At 40.7% G+C, this 23,214-nt stretch overlaps 1 protein-coding gene and 1 long non-coding RNA gene across 2 annotated transcripts in view; one reads left to right on the top strand and one right to left on the bottom strand.

The window, feature by feature from the left end:
- Positions 1 to 13,940: 13,940 nt before the first annotated feature.
- On the bottom strand, positions 13,941 to 14,645 carry LOC128812879 (uncharacterized). The gene is made up of 2 exons (XR_008438866.1): positions 14,392 to 14,645; positions 13,941 to 14,282 (listed from the first exon to the last, which is right to left on the bottom strand). It is a non-coding gene; the product is annotated as an uncharacterized LOC128812879 (long non-coding RNA).
- Positions 14,646 to 14,901: 256 nt separating this feature from the next.
- The window catches only part of DPY19L1 (dpy-19 like C-mannosyltransferase 1), a 45,050-nt gene continuing 36,737 nt past the window's right edge, over positions 14,902 to 23,214 (top strand). The window contains exons 1-5 of the mRNA XM_053993852.1: positions 14,902 to 15,331; positions 16,232 to 16,300; positions 21,331 to 21,355; positions 21,870 to 21,957; positions 22,586 to 22,723. Coding sequence (XP_053849827.1) covers positions 15,037 to 15,331; positions 16,232 to 16,300; positions 21,331 to 21,355; positions 21,870 to 21,957; positions 22,586 to 22,723 — 615 coding nt within the window. The 5' untranslated portion in view covers positions 14,902 to 15,036. The remainder of the gene's footprint in view (positions 15,332 to 16,231; positions 16,301 to 21,330; positions 21,356 to 21,869; positions 21,958 to 22,585; positions 22,724 to 23,214) is intronic.

The following is a 23,214-nucleotide window of genomic DNA, read 5'->3' as shown; positions in this document are numbered from 1 at the left end:
CCTGAAGAAAAACCAGATCATACATCCAAATTTCAGCTATACAAGATTCTAACTGAAAAAAAATTTAAAAGCACCAGTGTAAGCATGCCTAAACACAGGAAATATGAATGCTTATTCTAATTTTTGTGTTAGAATACACTGCTAATTCCCTGTTTACTGCTTTGATTCTGGAGTATGTCCACATAAAATAAGTTGCTCAACTGTGGCTTAAATCAGTTATCCAAACACACAAAGACAACAAATGGGATGGCAATAATGGATTTCTGCTTTATCTGGGATTCATGGCAAGTGCTGAACATGCATCCAGATGAAGAAATTATTTAGAGAAGACGAAAAAGACCCCAGAAAAGGAAACAGAGAACTGTGTATCATCTTCATTTAACTAATGAAAGCCATAAGAATTAATAAGTGCACCAATCGGTTGGAATAAAATTGAGAAAAGAAAGAGAGGTCTGCAAAATTTCCCCCACCATTGAATATGACATATATAATTTCACAATGAACAATGACTTCATTTTTGTTTCTCTCCACACTTCACTGATGTTGAATTAACCAATGCCTTAAAATAGATTTCTCCATGTGAAGTCACTTTGAAAATTAGCTTTTGAATAAAATGTTTCAAGCTAGTGAGGAAATCACAAGTTAAAAAAAAAAAAAAGCAAGCCTTTGAAAAAAATGTTACATAATGATCTGTACTTTTGCTATTAAAGAGAACCATAATTCCTAAACATGAAAAAGTTCAGGCATAAACCTGATTCTGTAGGTACTGTGCATCTCTGTGATGGAAAGGACCACAGCAGGGAGCTTGTTTATTTAACATAAGTGTGGTTTCAGCTGTTTTAACTGGATTTCCTTATTTGTATACACAAGACATTAAAAACTAGTTGTTCTTCTTGCTCCACCCAAACCCACATGTATTGGATATCCACACATAGAGCTATAAGGTATAAAAGTACTTTTAAATTTTAATTGGGATGGCTATTCCCCATAATCTAATTTTAAGACTAAAACATTTCAATTCAGCATTAGGGAAACCAACCTTTTCCACTTCAAGGCATCCTCTGATTTTTCTTTGGTAATTTTACTGTGAATTTTGTGTTGTTTCACCTTGTGTTGCTATTAAAAGTGTGGACATGAGAAACAGAATTTCATGAGAACCCCACCATCCATTAAAAAGAAAAAAGGTGGGAGGAAACTAAGGTGGAATAAATGTTTCAAAATTCAGGATACTAATAAATAAACCATCTTATAATTCTTGTTTGGACACTTTTTCTTTTAATATTTGGGACTGGGAACATAATAATTTTTGCTGTTGTTGCTATGTCAGAAAATACATTTATTTCTAATATAATTTATTCCAGGTACATAACCAAAATAAACAGTAATGGCAAAGTGACTTTTCACTGTAACTCTTTACACACCCTTTAGGACTCCAAAGGAAAAGGGCTTGTGGATGGTTTTTGGTTGGCTGATGAAAAATAGGGGAAAATGAATTCAGAATCAAATGAAAATGCAAAAATCAAATTTGGAGGAGTATGAAGGGCTGATTTAAATGAAGAACAAGAAGACCCACACATTTTGGGTAAACACACAATGTTGTATTCACAAAAAATATTTGACTGTGTCCTCAAGTTAATTGCAACTCCTTGTAAACTTACTAATTTACATCAGTTTCAACTGAAAGACTAAAACATTTTATCACCTATCAAATAACTTTTTTATTTCCAACTTCTGATATAGTTTCCTCTTTTTATTTCCAGCTGAAAATCATTTGGTCTGAATTAGAAACTCATTTCCGCTTCCAGGAACCAGACCTTTCTTTTGACAAACACACTTATCACTAAAATTCTTGGCCATGTGGGGTCCTAAGACACTCCTCCACGTGACTATTTAATCTACTGTATTATTCACTGCCACTCCATCATAGCTTTTATTGTTGGATTAAAAAAGAAATTTAAAAAAAAAGGAAAGAAAAAAAAGGAGGGCAGTCACCTTCATGATTTCTTGTCAGGCATCAGTGAGTTTCTCACCCGTGCCCTAACACTCAGCCTACTCTGAAGGTACACACACAGGAACATTTCAGTTTGTTTGTTCCTAATCGAAAGCTGATGGTCTTTGGGTTACACACCTGTGAGGCAGGGGCTGCCCGGACGAGCAGCGCGGAGGGGAGCGCAGCCGCGAGTCCCGCGAGCGCCCTGTGCCCTCTGCCGGCGGCACCTCCGGGAGAAGGCAGGCAGGAGAGGAAACAGCGAGAGGGGAAAAACAGAAGTAAGAAAAAGAGGGATTTGTGTACGCAATATATTCCGTGCGCCCCACGTGCCGCCTCAATTTAGGTATTGCCTAAATTCCCGCTGCCTCCCCTCTCCTCTGACCTCTATCCCCTGTGACACAGCGGTAACTCAGTTCTTTGCCCGGGAACCTCTTCTGCTACGGCTACGCAATTTCACTGGAATGCCTCGGATGTTTTCCAGGCAGCAATGCCCCTTTCTTTCCCCCATATACAATATGTAACACAGTCTGCCTCGGGTATGTTTTCCCAGATTTTCTACCAGGTCCTCAGGTACAAAATCCACATGGTGAGTGAAAGCATGCTGGCCTGCATCGGATAACTATTTATGTTTCTTAAGTTGATTAGGCTTTTCCCTGTTTGTTTTTATCTCAGTAGTTTTGTTTGTTTGTTTTCTACTTACTGGTTGGATGGCATCCAGACAAGTCATAAATGTCTTTTTGGATTATGAATGGTAAGATAAAATTTTTTTACTCTCTTATTTTAAGTAAATATTACTGTTGTCTGCCATAAATGAGCCTGAGCAAGAGAAAAGAATTAGCTTGTATCTACATGTAGTACTTCTAATTTCTTCCAGGTAGACAAAACAATTATTTTGCTCTGTATCTTAACAAAGAAGTAATCTTTAAATACTTTTGTAACATGCACTCAACACCATACCAGGCAGAAAATACACAGCCTGATTTTCATTTACACAAAAGCCAATTTACAAAGCTCAGGAAGCCTTGCAAGGATTAAAGGAGATGTCTGCACCCACTTAGAGCTTTCTTTCCACACCAGAGTTGTGTAACTGAATAGTTGCTCAGGACTTGCTGCTGCCGAACCGGGTAATCACGGCCACACCTAACACCTTACTCAGGGCAAAACTATGTAGATTGCATGTTTGCATAAAGATGCATATATTTTCTTTTGTGGCAATCGTTTTCATACATTTGCAGCCCTTCACTTCGGGTCTCAGAAAGCATGCCAATGGTCTCAGCATTTTGTCCCCTTTTACTTCCACTGATCATGTTGACCTAAACTGTCATTAATACAGAAGCCATCAAATTACAAAGCCACACCCCCCCTTTTTAAAGTGTAATGTTGACTTAAGTTGGAACTGGCTATATAGTAAAAAAATATTTCATAAAATTAGACAAATTCATATATCCAAACATATTTTCCTGTAATAAACTGAGTAAAGATCATGACCATAAGGACTTATTTTCCTCTTTAATCTTCATATTTCGGATTTTGCATTCAAGTGGACACAATGAAAGAAATGGAATCACGCACTGGAAAGGATGAATACAGTCTCTGCAAAAGGATCAGGTTGTCTCAGCTGAACACCTTAGTGAAATGGGAATAATTCTCTTTTAATGGACATGCTGAAGTCCAAAGCATGTGTCTGCCATAGCCCTGCCATCTCTGAGGAGTAAAGACATATGACTGATCTTGAGTTTGAATTCCTCCTTCTTCTTCCAAACCATATTTGGAGAGTTTTTCTAGAAACAGGAGGGCTAAACCCCAGAAAAAAAAAAAAATCCAATTCCATCAGTGCTAAAATTACAGGCATTTTAAGACACAGATAGGGCGAGTCCAAAGAGTAGAGCAGGGATAGGACAGAAACCTGAGAGTGTTTATTAAGGACCTTGCAACAGGAGAAGTGTAAGAAAAACTTGAAGGTGAAGTTGCAATCTTTCATTTTGGAAGGTGGGTGTGAACTTCTTTGCCTTCTTTGGCTTTCCTTTTCTTCTTGCAGAAGGGGTGCAGTTCTTCTATGAAATTTAACAAGGGCAAGCGCCAAATTCTGCATCTGGGACAGGGCAACTCCAGTTGTGTGCACAGGGAATGAGAGGCTGGAGAGCAGCACTGCGGAAGGACCTGGGAATCCTGGTTGACAGTAAGCTGAACATGAGTCAGCAGTGCCCTGGCAGCCAGGAGGGCCAATCCTGTCCTGGGGGACATCAGGCACAGCATCTCCAGCCAAGCAAGGGACTCACCTTGAGTTCTGTGTGCAGTTTTGGGCACCATAATATAAAAAAGACATGAAGATGTTAGAAAGCATCCAAAAGAGAGCAATGAGGATGGTGAAAGGCCTTGAGGGGAAGCAGCTGAGGTCACGTAGTCTGTTCAGCCTGGAGGGGAGACCCCACTGCAGCCCTCCCTTCCTTGTGAGGGAAAGAGGAGCGACAGACACTGATATCCTCACTTTCATAACCAGTTACAGAACTTGAGGAAACATCATGAAGCTGAGTCAGGTGAGATTTAGATTGGATATCAGGAAAAGGCTGTTCAGCCAGAGGGGGACTGGGCACTGGAACAGGCTCCCACAGCACCAAGCCTTGTCTGATTTCAAGAAGTGTTTGGACAATGCTCTCAGGCACAAGGTGTGATTCTCAGCCTGTCCTGTGCAGGACCAGGAGCTGGACTCGATGATCCTGATGGGGCCCTTCCAACTCAGCATTTTCTATCCTTCTATGATTCTAATTCAGGTAGTAGTGACAATGAGGAAGGAGGACCAGAAACAGGCTCTTCACAAGACCTTCAAGGGACTTATTTGTGGAAATCCTGAATAGGAAGAAACCTCGAGTCAGTTCAAAAGAAGGCAGTAGCAAAAATCTATCACAGAATAGACAGATAGACCCACTCTTGAACGAGGGCAATAGAGTGGATATGATGCCATGAGAAAGCAACATTTATTCTATCCTGAGGTAGAGAAGGTACATACAAGGATGCCTTCTCAATCTCTTGAATTACATGAGAAATTTAGCCATGGCTGACTGTTTTTACATGTCTTTGGGAGTGCGCTGTTTTGGGGTGTCTGACCTACTATAAGCAGCAGGCCAGGTGATGCAGGTTCCAGGACCAAGATTCACTGCAGCACTTAGATTTTTTTTTCTCCCTGTAGCACTCCTTTAAAAACATAAGAAACACTGAAAAGCACAGAATCTTTGTTAGAGTTATGTGGCCTCTGCTGCACTTGCACATTTAAAGTTATTTTCTAATATGACTTTTCTTTCCTCTTTCCTTCTTTGTCCTCTGACTTTTCATTTTCTTCCTCATTTATTGCCTACTCCTCTTCATTCTCATGCTGCATACACATTCCCTATTCTCAATGCTACTAATCAATTATTGTCACAGCTCTCTTCCTTCCTTGTTATCACCTCATTTTAGACCATCCATTGTACTTAAAAAGTAGATCTGTGGCAGACCTAGTAGTGAAACCTGTGTGCCTCTTTTAAGACCCAGGCTAGTTTTCAACTGCAAACTCAGTGTTACTTCTTCCTTCTTTTCTTCTTCTGCTCTCTCACCTCAAAACAAGGGCCCAAGCCAATATTACAGGTTTGTCCCTGCTCTTCTGCTTTCAGAGTTCTCTTTTTTTGTTTTTTTTTTTCCTTCTTTTTCAGGTAGTGGCAAAATTTGAAGATGTTGCCCATGTAGTTTACTGTTGAAGACTGATAATCTCCAAGTTACATTGAGCCTTTGTGATAAAACAACATGGCACCTTAGGGTAAAAGTAGCATTTTCTTCAGTATATTAGGAGCTGGATGGTCTCAAGCTCAAAGCTGGGTCAGGGGATACTTGGGATGAATTTTTTTCATACTCACTGAGGGATTAGCTGGTATATAATAATAATAGGTAGGGCAGAAAAGGGTCTTCAGTGATCATCTCCTTGACTCAAGCCAAGATCAGTTTATAATTAAACCACCTCTGGAAGATGTTTATCTTTTTTTGTTTTTAAGAGACCCCAACAATGGAGATTCCACAGGTCCTTTAAAGATTCTGATGCTTAACTATTCTTTCTTTAGAAATTGGCCCTAATATCTAGCCTGACCCAGACTGAAATTTTAGCCCTTCACTCCTTATCCATGTTTCTGTCACTTCTTGTAGCAACCTTTCGCCTACTTGAAAACTGATATTACATTCCTTCTGATTACTCTTCTCCAGGCTACTTTTTGCATCTTCATTGTGTAGACCTCAAGGGTGTTTTCTGCTGTATGTGCTTGGTGGAGGGGGAAATCTGCTTTGCAACTACCATGGCTGATGTAAAATAAGGATGACAGCAAGGGATAAAGGAGATTATGAAAAGTCCCTGTCTTTCAGTAGGTCTATGCTACTGAAGTGCAGTGTTCACCATCAGACAAATTCCTTCAGCTGAGATCTCCCTAGTACTAACTAAAGTTAATAGATGGCTGCAAAGTAAGACTGTCATAATCCATTTTGTATTCTTTCTTCTGCAGTTTTTCTGACAATGCTGGCAATAAGGCTTATAATACCAGCTGAAATGTGGAGGTTCCATGCTGCCTGTAAAATGGAATTCCGCATATGGTGTGCAAACATGAAACTACTTGAAACCCGGTACGGGCAGTTTTGAGTTGTTAGTGGTCTGTTTGAAAGGCAGACAGAATTTTTCCAAGTACTACCTCAACAGATGAGAAAGTTTCCTCTAAAGAGGAAATACCTTTTAAAACTTTATCATCTTTTTCTGACAGTCATTTTGCTGTTTGACATTCTTTTCTCCTTCCATTAAGTGGCAATTTTAAAAGCATCCTTCCCATGAAGCATTTCTGCAGCAAAACCCAGGATTACTAGGGGGCCATAGTATCCTTGCAGTGCAGCCCTGGGACTCATTCTGGAACCACAGCTCTACTCAGTGAAATTCTCTGTGACTTTATGACGTGACAGCTGCATGGGAGAAATGGCAAAAGATAGGTCTGTCTTGTGAAATATGCCTTTCATGCCCAGCAATGCAAGATTTTTAGTATTTTATAGATTTTTTTATATATACATGCATGCAAACACATACACTTGCATATGCATACTTGAAAGGGCATTATTTAGTGAATTCTCCTCATTTTGCTGTGGGGCTAGCAGGAGAAAATGAATGCCATCCTGTATTCAGGCTTCAGTCCATCATCAACGTATACCTTGATATATATATCATCAATGCAATCTCTCTGGAAGAGAAATCCTCTGAACTCCCACGTGTCACGCCATGGGGAGCCATGCTACAAGATCCCTTACTGGGAAACAAGTTGTAGCACATTGAGGAACTGGAGTGGTTGCACCTGCCTTGTGAAACAATAAGTCAGCTGCTGCTGTCTGAGCATAACGAGTTATTCTGTCAAACTAAAAAGAAATTGAGAATATGAAGCAAACAGTATATTTTAGGAGTTTTCCCCCCTCTCCTCACATAATCTCTTCAGTGCTGACAGCTGCATGCTGTGAGGCTAGAGATTTTTGTTGCCTATAGATCTTTTGAATTGTTTTAGGTAACATCAAAAGTTCTTATGGTAGGGATGGAATGGGCAGATCAGTCCATGCCTTGTGTAAATGTAAAATAGGGCTTTTGGGGTGAGAGAGGGAGTGCCACCAAGGGTCTGTGGTTACGTGTGAGCAATAGTTGGTGGGCAAGCAGGAATGGTCCCAGGCATTCTCACAGGACAGTCTGTGGTGCTCCAGGTGGCACTCACAGGGACGTGAAACTACCTACGTTGCCACACATCACTCATGGAGAGAGCGAAGGCAAACCAAATTGAAGAGGAGCTTGTAAAGAACACCTCTGTAAGTAACAGGTAATTTGTATCTGCAGAGCTGCAATGATCACCTGGAGCAATACAAATCTGTGGCAAAGGTATTTACAATTTGTCCTTGAAACACAGGCCTGATTCTTCTTACTTTGCATGCATCTCCAAGTGCTTCCTTATGTAGACTTACTCAACATTTACAAGTCAGGCGTGATTCAAGATCTGCATAGACCAGTGGTTTAATTTAAATTATCAGCAACTCCAACAAAACGGCATTAGTCAGCAAGAAATAATAATGGCCCAGCCAATCTGTTTTCTTTTCAGTCAATGAAACAACCCCAGACTCGGCCTACTAGCCTAGATGAAAGAGTATATTGAAACACAGATGAACGCGTTATTTCACCTATTGTTTTTAATTATGATGCAACAGCAGAGAGGATGCATTGGACAGTAGAGGGCACTGTGACCTCAAAAATAAGCTTCAAATTGGGCTGTAACTGAGCCTTTCTGTGAACACAGCTGACCAGACACAGACAAATGCCCTATTCCAACAGAAAAAAAGCTCTGTTTGATTCTTAGTAGTTCTAGAGACTAGAGAAATAATGTCAAAAAGCAAGGAGGAGTGGGACTTAGCGATAGTGTAAGCACATGATCACTACAAATTTCCACAGGAACAAATTGAAAAAAAGGGATGAATTCCATCATGCTTGACACTGTGGCACATCTTAATGTTTTCTGAACACAGACTTTAAAGCCTGAGTTGGGTGCTATTCTTAACGAAGTTCAAGAATGTATAATGAAATATTTAGGATCATGCTTGGAGACAGATTGTGAAAAAGTTGAAAAGGTGAGGAAGGAGATGAGAAGATGCAACTACTATTTTTAGTCACCAACAGGGACTCCAAGTACCATTTTCAAAATTTTTCTGTGTAAAATTTGTATCACATTTTTAGTCTTGTATGGGTATAGATTAAAGGGTTTTGTAGCCTCAGTATCTCTTTTTTCCTCCTCCTCATAAGATATCTAGCAAAAAGACCAGATTTACCACGAAGAGGCCCTGCAGCCCTCAAAGTGAAAGTGACTGTGTTAGTCACCTCAGTTTCTCATAAAGAATTCACCTATTCATATACAAAAAGCAAGCAGCATTCCCAAGCAAAGACTTTATTTGTCATTTAAGGGGTGTTTGATGTGTAGGATTATCTTGCCTTCAGTCTTGTCTGCCATGTTGCTCAGTTTGCCAGAGGTACTTTCTATCACTGTCTTAATGTGCCTCTTCTTGACCTCCAGTAACCAGGGCAGCAAAGCACATTCTGGAATTCCCACCAAAATGAAAATCAGGTTAAGCAAAGAGTGAAACAGAAATAAATTTCCTAACATCTGAACAAGCAAGCTTAGACCTTGCTGCTGTTTCTGACACAGCTGTTTGTATTTCACAGTGGTCCACAAGCTTCTCTTGCCAAAACAGATTTGCCAGTAAATCTCCACCAATGCAGATACACTGACTTCAATATGGCAACATATTTCAAGAGCCCCACTGTCTCTCACATCTGGCTGCTCTGCCAGTTGTTCACTGAAAAGCTATTCTGTGAGCACTTCCAGATCATTGCTTTCCTCCTGTTTCTAAGTCCATTGCTGATCTTCCTGTATTTCCACCATAAGTAGTGTCTATATTCTCAATCTCACACAGCGAGCATCTGCTATGAAACAGTAGTAGTTCAGCCCATGTTCGTATGGTCCTGTTCTGTTGTTATCACTTAGCTTCTGCTTGTCACTGCAAGCTGCTTCCTCCCTGTTCTCTGATGCATCTTTTGGCAGCTACTACTTAGAGACATAGCAGATAAACACCAACTCCATAAAAAATTAAGTAAAACCACAGTGGCTAGTAAATCAGGTTAGGGGAAGCCAGATCCATCACTTCTGCTTGTAAATATTGATTTCTGTGGTCCTTGGATAACTTACTCTATAATTTGCTCCTCCAAATAGAAGCATAATGAGATGCAGTTGCTGTGGCTGTGAATCATGGCATCTATGCCAAATTAGCATGACTACTCACAGTGGCCAAATGCCACGCAATGAGAATGTGACATGTACAGCAAGAGATCTTCATTTTGAAATCTGTAAGGAGATTATGTCATGCAGAGGAGTTAAAAGTCTGCAGAACAGTGAAGAATTACAGGAACATTCCAGGCCTCAGTTGGGAGGAGATGATCACACTCCATGACTTAGGAAGGGGCATTGCCAAATCTTCCCAGTCAACTGCTCAACAGGGCAAATGAACGCCTATGCTGCTTTCATCATTCTGTTTGCAGCAAGGGAAGAAGGGTAACTGGAAATATGTTAGAACTACCTAAAAGGTTCTCAGAATTTTTTTCCTGAAGTCATTATATTTAGTGGCCCCTTTATTTTATCTTTTTTTTTTTTTCTTCAGAGCTGCAGGGAAGCACTTAAGGTAGCATGAATATATGGTACTGGAAACTGAAAGCAAAAAAATAAGAGAACTCTGGTGGAAACTAATTAGGTTTTCTAAGTCACTAATGTTCTTCAGTGTTATTCTGGCAGCAGGAAGTTTGAGGCTTATAATCAACATTATAAAAACAAAGGAAGTAATTTCCATGTCAAAGATAGAAGGGCTTTCCAGGACCTCTCATCAAAATATGTGATTTTTTGTTTCTTTTGTTGTTGTTGCCAGGGTAGGCAAGCTAGGTAAATTGTTCTTATTTGTTTCTAGTAGAAACAAGGTTTTAGTTGTATGAGCAGTTAGCCATACACAGATAATCGTTTTACATGGTTTTTTATATATATAAAAGTTAAAGTTAATGCAACTGCAACTTTAAAAGTGAGAGAAGATACATATGAGCAGACATGTGCAAGCAGAGATCAGATTACTAACCTACCAGGAGCATACTTCACCCTCCTCAGAATACAGGTAATGTATGTTTAAAGGGGTTAGCTCAAGGGGGAATAATTGTATCCTGCAGAAAGTGAACTGGTCCCATAAAGCTGTTAGAAAGGACAAGGTACACACTATAATAGTTTGCCACTGCATTCTGCTGTTCTTGTTTTTCCCTAGCAAATTCCTCCATGTACAAACTCCAATGGCAATCCCACATCTTTACTTCTGCCTTACAAGACTCCTTTGTCTTCTGCACCTATATTCAGCCTGGTCTTCACAAGAAGAGGTCCCAAATATTTCTGTTTTCATAAAGATCTTTCTGTAAGTAAGAATTTGTCTGCTCTGTGACTGAAGCTCAAGTAGTATAAATAATGAGTTAAGTCAGATATGGCCATATGGCGCTGAGCTCAAAATGCTCTAACCTCCTGGTTAGTTACCTGAGGCTCTGAGTGCCACATTGCTGCAGCTCTCTTGCTGTCAGCACTCAAAATGGCTCATTTAATGCTACGTTGAGTACATCTAACCAGTCACACAGTGGTTTTCTGAAGAGACATACTTTCTAGAACATGCCTTCATTACATGCTAACCTTGGATTAAATGAACCAAGGAAAGGGAGCCTGAAGTTCCCTAACTTGCTACAATGCAGTCCTGCTATTATTAAGTCTGCTGCTGAACGTGTGAAAGTGTGGGGGATCAACAGAAACTTCACAGAAGCAAAGCCCTGTGGTAGGTGAAAACGGCAGCCTTGTCACAAATCTGCAGAATACGCTCTGAGGCAGTGCCACTGGAACAAAGCAGAGCAGTACAAGAAACATCAATACAGACTGAAAAAGGGAATCTCTATAGGCACCCTTATTCAGACCACCTTGAAGGTGACTGGAGAGAGAAAGGGTTGGTATTGGTAACAAACTAGAAAGCAGAGGTCTCACTTGAGGCAAGAGAAAAAGAGAGAACTTTTTTGTAATTAAACACTACAGAAGATGAGAATGAGTGAGGGAGAGGAATGCAAGCTCTGGACCGTTTGGTAATGAGGTGTGCCCATCCAGCATCCCGAGGAACAAATACTGTTAGAGAATGTATAGGAACTGCCAAGGCCAATGTGCTTCACCAGCAGGGCTTATTCCTGAGGACTGTGAATTATTTCCACTGACAGTGTGTCACAACCACTATGCAGCTGAGATTGCTGATATCTGTATCAGAGTGATTTGGAAATATGAAGGGACCAGTGATCAGAAAATGCGTGAGCAAAGAGATAGAGAAGACCTAGTGGAAAGAGAAATATTGTGTTCCAGAATGTGCCCTGTTCTGGGACAGCAGAAAACTGTGGAACAAACTCTTACTGATTTTGCTTTCCCTGGACAAAAGAAGTTAGGACAATCTGAATAAGATTATGTCTCTCCTAGGTACTTGTATATGTCCGTCAGCACCCTTGAGAGTTGAGAAAAATCTAATTTATTTTCAGAGATATATTTCTTTCCTTCCCTTCCTTTTTTGTTATAAACAGAAAGATTTATTGGAATCACTCCTTTTGATGTAGTGTGCAGGATTAGTAATTAGCCACACAGTCTGAAACGTGATGCTGGATATTAAACATAGCACTTCTCAAAAAAATATGCAATTCCTGTGATGATATAAACCCAAGCTTTATTTCTTACTACTTGTATGTTACAGATTGAAACAAATGTCATTTTATTTTTAGAGGTGTACTGCTCTACTGCAGCTCTTCTGAAGTAGTGTTGGAGGTTTTCCATAGCAATTCATGGTTGCTGAGTATGGGCACCTTTACATTTAAGAATGTGATGTTCTGTTTTTGTACACTTATAGTAACTTTTAAAACCTTTAGAATTGTTTAGTAGTATGTGCCTTTGTAGCCAGGTTCTGTGGGTGGCACCTGTTGAAATAAATTGCCTGAAGAGTTTTACTAAGGAGAAAACAGCCTGAAGGTAATTGATCTGCTGCAGGCTGGATCAGGCCCAGTTAATCTCAACGGTTGAGCCATCCCACAGCAATTTTATGAACCTTAATAAAATCAACCCTTCAAGTTTCTAAATGTTCCATGATTCTACTGATTTTGGCAAAAATTGAAATATCGTTTACAGGAGTGAAAAATCAGCAGAACGTATCATATTGCTCTTTTTCTATGCTGGTTAAGTACAAAACTCTATCTGGAGTCTGTACCCTTCAATCACTCAGACAGCAACAACAGACTCCTTTGGTTACTGAATTTATAACAAGGCTACTCAATTAAAATCAAATACAAAGAAAAGCAGATTGTGGGACTTTTTCTCCTGAAAAGCAGGTGGGGAAAATGGTATGTAGTCTTCAAACACTTGAAAGGTGTTCCTTTTATGCCTTCATTTATATTTAGTATGTAATAAGCACAGATAAATGTTTCTTGCACTATGAAACTGCCACACATAATTCATGGTGGAAGAAGAGCCTGTGTACTCAGGAGACCGTCTGTCTTCTATGAAAAATTGTACTTCTTCCTTGCTTGCTTTTTTGAGATCAGTGTAATGCACGTCCTTTGCAGTTATCTCCCCAAAACAAATAGTAGTAGAAGGGTGGTTCTCCCCCAGCAAGGAGAGAAATATGAGCCAGGAGGACTTGGACACACAGGATTTCTGTCAGTCCCACAGGCTGGTTTGTTTAGTACCAGTTTTATCTTCACAACCTTATTGGGGTGTAAATGGCCTCACTACTACCACAAAGACAGCAAAAGCCACCCTGTTCTTACACTTCCATTGCCTCAGTAGCTGAATCTGAACCAAAATTACTTTCCTGTGCTAACAATGTGACAGTTATCTATCTGTTTAATAATTTTTAAAAAATACTTAGTAGGGTATTTGCCACATTAGACTCAAACCTTGTATTTCACAGGATAGGATTCATAAAAATAATTAGGAAAAGGAGATGGACATAAAGAGGTTGTAAACATTTTAGGAGAAACCTACATATGTCATGTCAGAGGAAAAAAAGCAGAAAGGCTAGGAAAAGTAAACAGAGTTAAATGGAAAACTCAAACATAGAAAACTTGTTTGAGCAAGAACATAAAATGGAGAGTGCAGAGGGATAAAGAAAAGCCTGAAGACAGCAATGAGGAGCACCTGGGAGGCAAGGAATAGCTACAGTCAAGAAAGAGAAAAAGAAGAAGAGGTAAGGGAGGTAAGAGTGAAATTGATCTGTTTGGAGAGGCTGCATTTACTGAAGAGGTTACACTCTGCTATATTTAATCAACACTACCAAAAAGTGGTATTTAAATTAATATATTAATATATTCCTATTGGATGAGCCACTGCCTGAGTGCTGTTCAATGTGGAGTAGGAGAGCACAAGGAGGAGGAGGAACAGCAGCTTTGCTATAGCTGGGTCTTGTTCCACAGTTGTGCTGTATATTCACCACTCTTCAAAGAGGAGTAATTAGAGTAGGAGCTTCAGGGATGGTGACTGGGAGCTCCTGAAGCTCTGGAACAGTCATGAAACACCTCATGTCCCAAGGGTCCGCACAGGGTTTAGGTGCAACGGGGCCTTTTAACCTCTGAACTCCAAGCAAGGGTTTGGCTGGATCTTCAGGGTGCTCATGAGCAAAGCGACTGCATTGCAAAGGCAAACCCACAATAAAACTCCAGACGTAGAAGGAAGACGGGTGTTTTCTGTGGTGCGGAAGCCCTATAGGACGCAGCAACAACACAGACAAGTTACCTTCTGGGAGTTAAATTTTGGGAATTTGGGCGGGCGGAGGGGCGATGGGCACTTCTAGGGTGGACTCAGTTTAAGCAGACGATATTACAGAGATGAACGGCCCGGGAACAACGGGAAAGGCAACTGAGCGAAAAACCAAGAGGTGTCAGAGAACGAGGCCGCAGCACCGCGGGGGGCAGGCCCACCCGCACGGGGACCGACGGGAGAACCGCGGCCGTCCCTCGGAAAGAAGAGGGAAGGAGTGAGCGCGAACAGCCCCGCTCCCGCCGCGGGGGCCGCCTCCTCCTCCTCCGCCTCCTCCTCCTCCTCCTCCTCCTCCTCCTCCCCCTGTTCGCCGAGCTCCGGGGCGGTGCGTCCGTGAGCGGCGGGGCGGAGCGGGGGCCGCGGGGGCCGCTCCCCGCCCCGCCGGCAGCGCCGCCCCCGCCCCCACGTGTCCAGCCGGGCGGAGCGGGCGGCGGCAGCCGCGGAGCGAGGACCGGCCGCCCCCTCGCCCCGTTACTACGAGCCCGCCGGCTGGGGCTCCGCCCCGTGGCCTCCGGGCCCTGCCAGGGGGTGGGGGAAGCTCCTCGCTGAGCACCGCCCCCCTCGGCTCGGCTGCCCTCCCCTCCGGCGCGGCGCCCCGGCCCCGGCGGGGACTATGCGGAGATGGTCGTCCCGAGCCGAGGCAGAAACAAAGAGTCGCCGCCGCTCAAGCCCGGGCTGCAGCACCAGCAGCAGCAGTCGCCGGGCGCCAGCCCCAGCCGCGGCCGCCGGCCGCACTCGCCCGGGAGGCAGGGCTCCGGCGGGGCCCGCGCCATGCGGAAGGGAGGCGGCGGCCGGCGGGGAGCCCGGGGCGACCCCCGGGGACCCTACCGGGAGGGGCCCGCGGCGGACGGGGAGCGGGACCTGCTGGGCCGCGGCCCCCTGAGTCTCCTGCGTCTCTGCGGAGACCGGCTCCGAGGTGAGGTTCCTGCCCCAAACCCTGCCCCCTTTCCGCTCCCTCTGCCCCCGCGGGGATGAGAGCCGGCCCTTCCGCTCGGGAAAAGTGCGATGGAGCTGAGCGCCGCTTCCCGTCCCTCTTTCCGGCAAGTGGCGATATCCTTGCCCCGTGGCACGGGGTGGCTTTTGCCGGGGCAGGGAGCGCCGGGAGGTCTTTTCCCGGGAAGCCGCAATCGGGGTCCGGCGGGCGGGAAGGTCCCTCCCGCGGGAGGGAAGGAGGAAGGGAGGCGGCGGGCGGTGTCTGGCGCTGCCCGGGGCAGCGGCGGCGAGGTCGCGCTCCCGCTCTGCCGGGCCCGTGCTCCAGCCTGTCACAGCGCGGGTATGGTAAAGAGAGAGAAAAGCTGACAAAACCCACACAGGGATCGGCGAGAAATGGGGGCGAGGGAAGGGGAAAAGGCTCTTTACCACTTCAGCATCCTTTGGAGGAGAAGTGGGGAAACGTGCTCTTTGTGTAAGTAACTCTTCTTAAAACAGTCTGTCTGGTGGTGTTGACTATCGCAGCTTGCGGTGCTGGCATGACCAGCTTATTTCTTCTGGAAAGCATGGAGGTTTCAGTATTCTTTAGAAGTCTGACTTTCTGCTTGAGCAAATTTGCCAGTAATATAGCTGTGTAGAAATTCCCTTTTGACAAGTTATTCTGTAAAAGTTACTTCAGAAATTAAAAACCTGATGATTTATGTAGTCACCTCAGTAGTCTATCTGTAGCTTGTATGTGTAGTTATGAACTTGCCGAGTGAAGTTTCTTTCAGCATTTTTGAGGTCTAGTTGAGATTTTTACATAAAACTAATGTTGCAGAGCTCAGATTTTTTTTATAGACGCTGTGCTTAAGTGATCCTTAAGGTGCTTGTATTCTTTTGGCAGTATTTGTTGTCGACAGAAAGGCCTTCATCACAAAAGCTGATAGCAACATTTGGCTCACGTTCCTTCTGGGTAAGTAGAAGGAATACATCGTGGGGGAGCGAAGTACTGATCTTCTTACCTTTCTTTCTCTGTAATTGTAAATTGTGTCAAAATATATTTGGAAATACAACTTTGAAAAAGAAAAAAACAGCCAATATTGAAAAGGGACAGGAAATTACTTCCTACCTGGTAACTTTTGGAAAGCTGTTACAGTAGCAGTTGATGTGGTATCACAATATTTATAGGAAATAAATAGGAAAAAATATTTCCATGTATTTACATATTTCTCCTATCTAGTCATTAATTTGTAGGGGGCAAAAAAAAAGGCAGCAACTCTTATTAAGTAATGTAATCACAACAGCTTGTTCAGTGGAAGAACATACAGTTGTAGAGGGATGTAAATTCGGATGTTATTATCTTTGGGAATATTTTTGAATAAATAATGAAATGGTTAATGACCAAATCTTGAAAAAAACATCTAAAGTATTTGCAAAGAGATGCATTCCTGAAGTTAACAAACGTTAGGTCATAGCATATTTGTCACATGCACCATTAGATATACTCTAAAAGGTATTCTAATAAAGACTTTCAGGGTATTCCAAAGATGCTGGTACTATTAATCACATCACCAGTAGTCCTGGTTGCCAGAGGGAGTTTCTTCAGTTTGATGAATTACATTGCAAAGTAGTAGCAGGGAAACAGCCCTTAGCTTACAAACTAATTAATGAATAAAGTGTTCCTGAATTGCTTTACTTACATCTGTTTATTCAGCATTTCCTAGACTCGTAGTTACTTAAATGACACAGAAATGCTAAAATGATGGTCAGAATTGAAAAATGCTTTCCTCTGATTGAAATTTGAGAGCAGATTAGGGAGAGAGCTTTATAATTTCTGGAATTTGAATTTGTCCATGAAACCTAGATAACCTATTAAATATTTCAGGGATTTTTTTTTTTCAATTGGCGTAATAGCAAAGTATGTACTAGCATACAATATTTGCAGTAGCAAAGAATGTACATATACTAAATATGAAATAGTGAGTTTTGATTAAGTTTAGTGGAATTTGAATTTTTGTTGTTGCTTTGCTTAAGATCTAAGGCCCATATTTTAAAAACAGAGGCTCCCACAGCTGAAGCTAGTTTAATTATAGAGTGTGAATTTTTTTCTCTTATGAATTATCTCCCAATTTACGTGCAGCAGTATAGTTGTCAGACTTTCAAGGATGTTCTTATACAACACTTCACCCTATTATGTTATTTGGTTTTTTTTTTTCATGATGACCATTGACTTGAGACCTTATTCCTGAAGACATCCTTATTATATTGCACAGAATTTCAGAATGTGACAACTTGACTAAGCTGCACAAGTAGTCAATGCTTGCAGGTTCCTCATTGTTTCCAGTTCTGCTGTATTCATACCTGGTCACTTTGTGGATATTTGCAAAATATGAATCAGTTTATTGTACCCTTCACATCCTCTTGGATTACAGTGTCTCAGCATTTGTTGTTTTCTTGGTAAATAAGGCCAAAGAATACCTCTATTCTTCAGTATTTAATTAACAGAATACTTTTTATATGCCATTCATACTGCTTTTCTTAGAATAACACACAAGCAAAAATAGGAAATCTATCAGATTTTACATAATAGCCCTGGTCTGCAAAAATCTTACCATTTTTTAGGTCTTCTTAGGCTGGGTGAGAAAATGGCATCTGCAAGTTCAAGTACATAGTAGCTGTGTAAGTGTCTATAGCAGTAGGACTATAGTACTCCCTTCCTGTCCCCTCCGTCATTCCCTCTCCAGTAAGGACATTAATGTGATCAAAGGGTGGTAATTTGACAGCTGAGCTGCATGTTTTCCATCAGAAACTGGCTTAATGCAGTCTGTTGAAAAATGCTGATTTGGACTTAGAGTGGAAGTCTATGAATTAAGCCCATTGTCTCTTGAAATATGAGTAATTAACATTAATTGCTGTGTGATTATGAAAGGTCTTCACTTCGTACTTATAATAAAATGATACTGTGAAAATGTATATGAAATTCTTCAAAATAACTGTGAATGTATTTACATTTACTGCATTGACTCTCAGTAAAACATTTACTGAAGGGAAGAATCAGATTTAAAGACATTGTTTCCTCTATGGAATAAGTGGTATGTCTGGATGTGAAATGTAATTTCCATAATAATAGATAATTTATTTGTATCTATAAAATACTGCATATTTGCCTTATTTGGAACCATGTGAACTTGAGTTAATGAGCAATACTGGTAACTAATATTCATTGGACTTTACTGTATATTCTTACCTAACGTGTGATCTGTCTTAATTTTTTTTTTTTTTATAGCTGGTGTGTGTGTATATGCAAATGTATTTCAGTATCTAATCTTACTGGGAGTCTTGTGAATGTTGCTGAGAAATAAAATAATGCCTTGTGCACATGTGTAATTATTACTCAATCAGCAATAACTAAAAAAGGTATGGGCTGCTCTGTTTCTTTCCATACAATTGCTGCAGAACGTGGCTTTTTTTGTATGGAATATGGTTTGCTGCATTGCTGATAGAGCTAATGTGCTTACCTGGAAATCCATGTCATATCAATGCCTGCTCTTCTGAAAGTCATTTGCAGCTTTCCATGAGAACTAAAGTAAATGTCCTTAGTATAAAAATAACCCCTGCTGCTCCTTTCCTAAGACATTAAGTTCTGCTTTCATCAAGCAATTTTGGTGATTTTTTTTTTTAGAAAGTGTACAAAAAGGTGAAGTTTTAAGTGAAAGATTGAGGTCATAATTTTTTAACTGGAACTATATTTTCTAACTGTAAAACTCTGAGGGAAGTTTCAGTGTGGTATAGTACCACCTCACCTGCTGTGTGAAGTGTTTAGCATGAGGTCAACATTGTTAAATTGTACCAGCAGCCAGTTTAGAAATTTTTTTAGGTATTTTTTTGTGTGTTTTTCGTCTTGTTTTGTGATGGTGATTTTTTGTCTTATCCAGCTTCACCTTGAATCTCTTCACATACAAAACTTAAATTTTAAAATTAGGTCATAATGCAACACGCTACAGTTAGGAACCTTGTTGTGACCATGATAACAAGCACTGGCAGTATTAGCAGCACTTCCAGGCTCTGTGTTGGAGGAATATGTGAAATACATACATACATACATACATACATACATACATATATATATATATATATATATATGGAGTATATATATTGGGTATATATACTAGGGCATGAAGTGTACATTAAGTCCGCTTCCATTCCACATAAATGTAGTGGGTTTGCAAAGGTGTTTTTCTTTCTCTTATCCCTGCTGCTTTCCAGAAACAGACAAGCCTAGTCTTGTAACACGCGGCCTGAACAAATGTACATTCCCTAACTCTCGGGCTATATTCTGCATCAGCGTGCAGGCATTGCTGTGTGTTTTACCAATGTCCAAGCAACCTGACTCGTTCCATGTCTTCAGAGAGGCAGCAGCAGTGTCTGGGTGCCAGAAAGAGGGAAGGTGTGTGCTAGTCACACCCTGGAGAGGGACACAGTGCTCAGCACCTTTCTGGCTGCAGCTGGGTCTAAGCAGGGTGGGTGGTTGTCATCTCCATTTTCTCTTTCCTCCATACAGCCTATGTGAACAAGAGGGTTCGTCATTAACAATGAAGATTTTCGTGGATTAAAGACAGCTAGTCTGCCAGATCATTCTATGGCAGAAAGCCTAGAGGGTAACTGAGACACCTTCAGTCTAGGAGAAGCACTGTGGTCCCCCTAAATGCCTTCCCATTATCACTCACTCAGGCAGGCTTTGCTTCCTTGGTGGGCTGCATTTGTTGTCAGCACTGCCCAAGTGAAATGGAGTGGTTCCTGCTCTCTTTGGATCTTGTCATGCTCAAGAGGTCAGAGGCCTGGACTGTTAACTCACTGCTTTATCTGCATTTGTCTCTTCCCTTTGTCTCTCAGACTGCCTCCCTTGTTCTGTATCTATATGGCAGCAGTGCAGATAGTCTTCAAATGGTCACATGGAACCTAATTGTGTGCAGAGTCTATAATTTTTTATCAATTACAGTCTCAATTAGATTTGTGTTGGTTGTCATGGTCCATTTGGATTTCTCATATTTACAGCACAGTGTGCTCTGTAAATGAAAATTTATTTTATGAGTCCATTAGGAAAGAAAACAAACAAACATGACAAACAAGGACCAGTCCACTTAGTAGTACAGGCTAGTCTAACATAGGAATTCACTGAATCATCATTTAAGGCATGAGGTTTTGAACTCACAAGTTCTATAGTTTATAGCTCAACTTAAAACTTCTAACTTGTGCACCTCTCAGCAAAATAATTCCCTAGATGATGGTGGGAGTTTCATCCTTCCTTTTTCATCGTAATGGTTTATCACCTGGGAAGCACGGAAGCTTCAGGGATCCAGCTGCTGCTGGATCTACTTCAGAAACTTTTTGGCTAAGCTTGCATTTTCACCTTAAAGCTTGAAAGTTTGGTCTGTAGCATTTCCATGAGTTAGCAGATTCTGAAGAAGCTGTCAGACAGTCAATACACCAGGAGGTGCAGGAGATGGCTGCAGAAGGCTGCAGGTGATAATGGCTGCAGAGTGACCTTAAGCCCTTTCAGGCCATCAGATTCTGCCTGTTAATTGCCCTTGCTTTGACCTAGCAGCGCTGCTTGCTGCTCGTAGTGTGCTTCAGGCGTTAGCATGAGGTAGTGAAAATCTGGCCAGGAGTTGAGCAAACACTCACTGTAGGCGTCATAAAAATTCTAAAAATATTTATGCTTATTTAAAAAAAATGCTTTTAATTCAGTTTTGTTGTTGATAACTGAAATGTGTGCATTAGATGCTGGTGGGTCAGCTTGAGTGATGCAAGATGTAGGTGGAAACATTGCCTAGTGCTGAATACCACAGAAAATTTTCAAAGACCTGGCTGTGGAGGTTTGCTGGGGTCTTGGGTACCTTCTGTGCAGCTCTGAAGTAGTACTGCAATTACTGCAGTGAACATGAGTTCATGTTCAGTTATTTAAATATTTTAGTAACTTTGCACCTTTTGTTTCCTTTACAGCTGTTTTTGCAGGAGTCCTACACTGGTAAGGTTAAATATATTGCTTCAGAGTAATATGATATTTTAAAATAATAAAAATTTAATTTTTAGTTATTTTTAGAGAAGATGTTGGGATAATTTATATTTAGAACTTTCAAGACTAAATTATCTTTGAACTGAATAATTCTGTTCTTGTGAAGATGATGTGAAAGGTTTCTTAAGCCTGTTCAGAGAAGAGTGAAGCCTGCTTTTCAGGTGAAAAATTGCTGCTTAATCTTTCAGTGTCTGCATTTTAATTAAAATAATTACAGTTTTATGTATAATGTATAGTGTTATAGTATTGTTACTAATGCCATAGAATTTAATAAATACTCTTTGTTAATACTTTTTCAATTTAAAATTATCTGAATAGATGAGGATATTGGTATAATATATGAATAAATTACAATAGCAGTTTGTAAGTAAACTTTGGGTATTCATTGAATGGTCTTTGCTATCTATGACTTAGTACATATTCTAAACCTCTTTATTCCATTTTAATTGTTATTATTTTTTGGCAGGTGTCACATAACAACTCTTTTTGAAAATGACCGTCATTTTTCTCACCTGTCAACACTAGAAAGAGAAATGGCTTTTCGCACGGAAATGGTTAGATTATGTTTCAGTGTTTGGAAAACTTCTGTGTGTAATCTGATCATGGGCTTTCCAAAATTTCTTAATACATTCTGCATAAGTATACATATTGATCTCTTACAGCGACTGTGCATTACACTTTTATGTGCAGAGTGTGTGACCTGCAGGTGATCCTTATGAATGTATCACTTCACAGTTCACTTAAAATATAATCTAAAAGTATGATTCTGGAGAACCCAAAATACAAAACTGCACGTATCTCAGACCTTGCTTTCAGTTATAGTCTTTTTATGCAGCCTTTGTTGTCTAAACATTTTTTCAATTAATATATGTTGGCCTGTATACACACACACACCCCTTTTGTCTGCTTTTATTTTGAGAATTGTGAAACACTATTTAATGCATAGTTACCAGCCCAAATGAGAGATTGCCAGGTATGCTATGAAACAAAGTGGAAGGAAACCCACGTCACTTGTTTTGGTGGCAGTAATAGAAGAGATTTGGAAAACTGGATAGTCATCTTTAATAAACCTGTCCTGCTTGTTACATTACAAAATTTGTTTAAAAATGAAGCTTGTATGTAGTGGTTCCTGAAGCAGAAGTGACATCTTTAATTGTAAATAATTAATCTGTTCTTCTGTAGGGTCTTTATTATTCCTACTTCAAGATCATTATTGAGGCACCATCATTTTGGAGTGGAGTATGCGCCATTATGAATGACAAACTAACTGAATATCCTTTAGTGATTAACACCTTACAAAGGTTCAATCTTTACCCAGAGGTGAGCTATGTTTCTGCAAATCTTTGGTTGTTTTAGCTTTGACTACAAATTTGTAAAAGTTAGTCTGGAAAATGTGTTTGTAAGGGTACAGTGACTTATATGAATTGTTGCTTAAATACTGTATTTCAGTTCCAGATTTCAAATGAGAAAGTTACTTCATACATTGTGATCAATTTCCAAACTTCAAGTATTTTCAATCAATGATGAAAGCTTTCTAGATCTTAGTATTTTGTGCCCAAAAGTTGCAGACCAATTCTATACTTGTCTTTTTTGTTCTTTTCCCTGAAAGCAAGTAGGTTGCTGATGTTATGTACTTCAGGAAATAAGGCGTATGAAGTATCAGAAGTATGTGACAATAATGACTGAAGTGATACAGGTTTCAAGAGGTTATTTTGTTTTCCATTTTGAGTAGAACACACAAAACTCACAGGACCAAGCACATCACAGTTCCTAGTGGCTGTGAAATCCATGAGTGGTAATAGTTAGATGTT

This window comes from Vidua macroura, chromosome 1 (genome assembly GCF_024509145.1).
Source record: "Vidua macroura isolate BioBank_ID:100142 chromosome 1, ASM2450914v1, whole genome shotgun sequence".
In the NCBI taxonomy this organism is placed as follows: domain Eukaryota; kingdom Metazoa; phylum Chordata; class Aves; order Passeriformes; family Viduidae; genus Vidua; species Vidua macroura.
The sequence above is the reverse complement of the archived record's forward strand: the minus strand, read 5'-3'. Positions and strand labels throughout refer to the sequence as shown.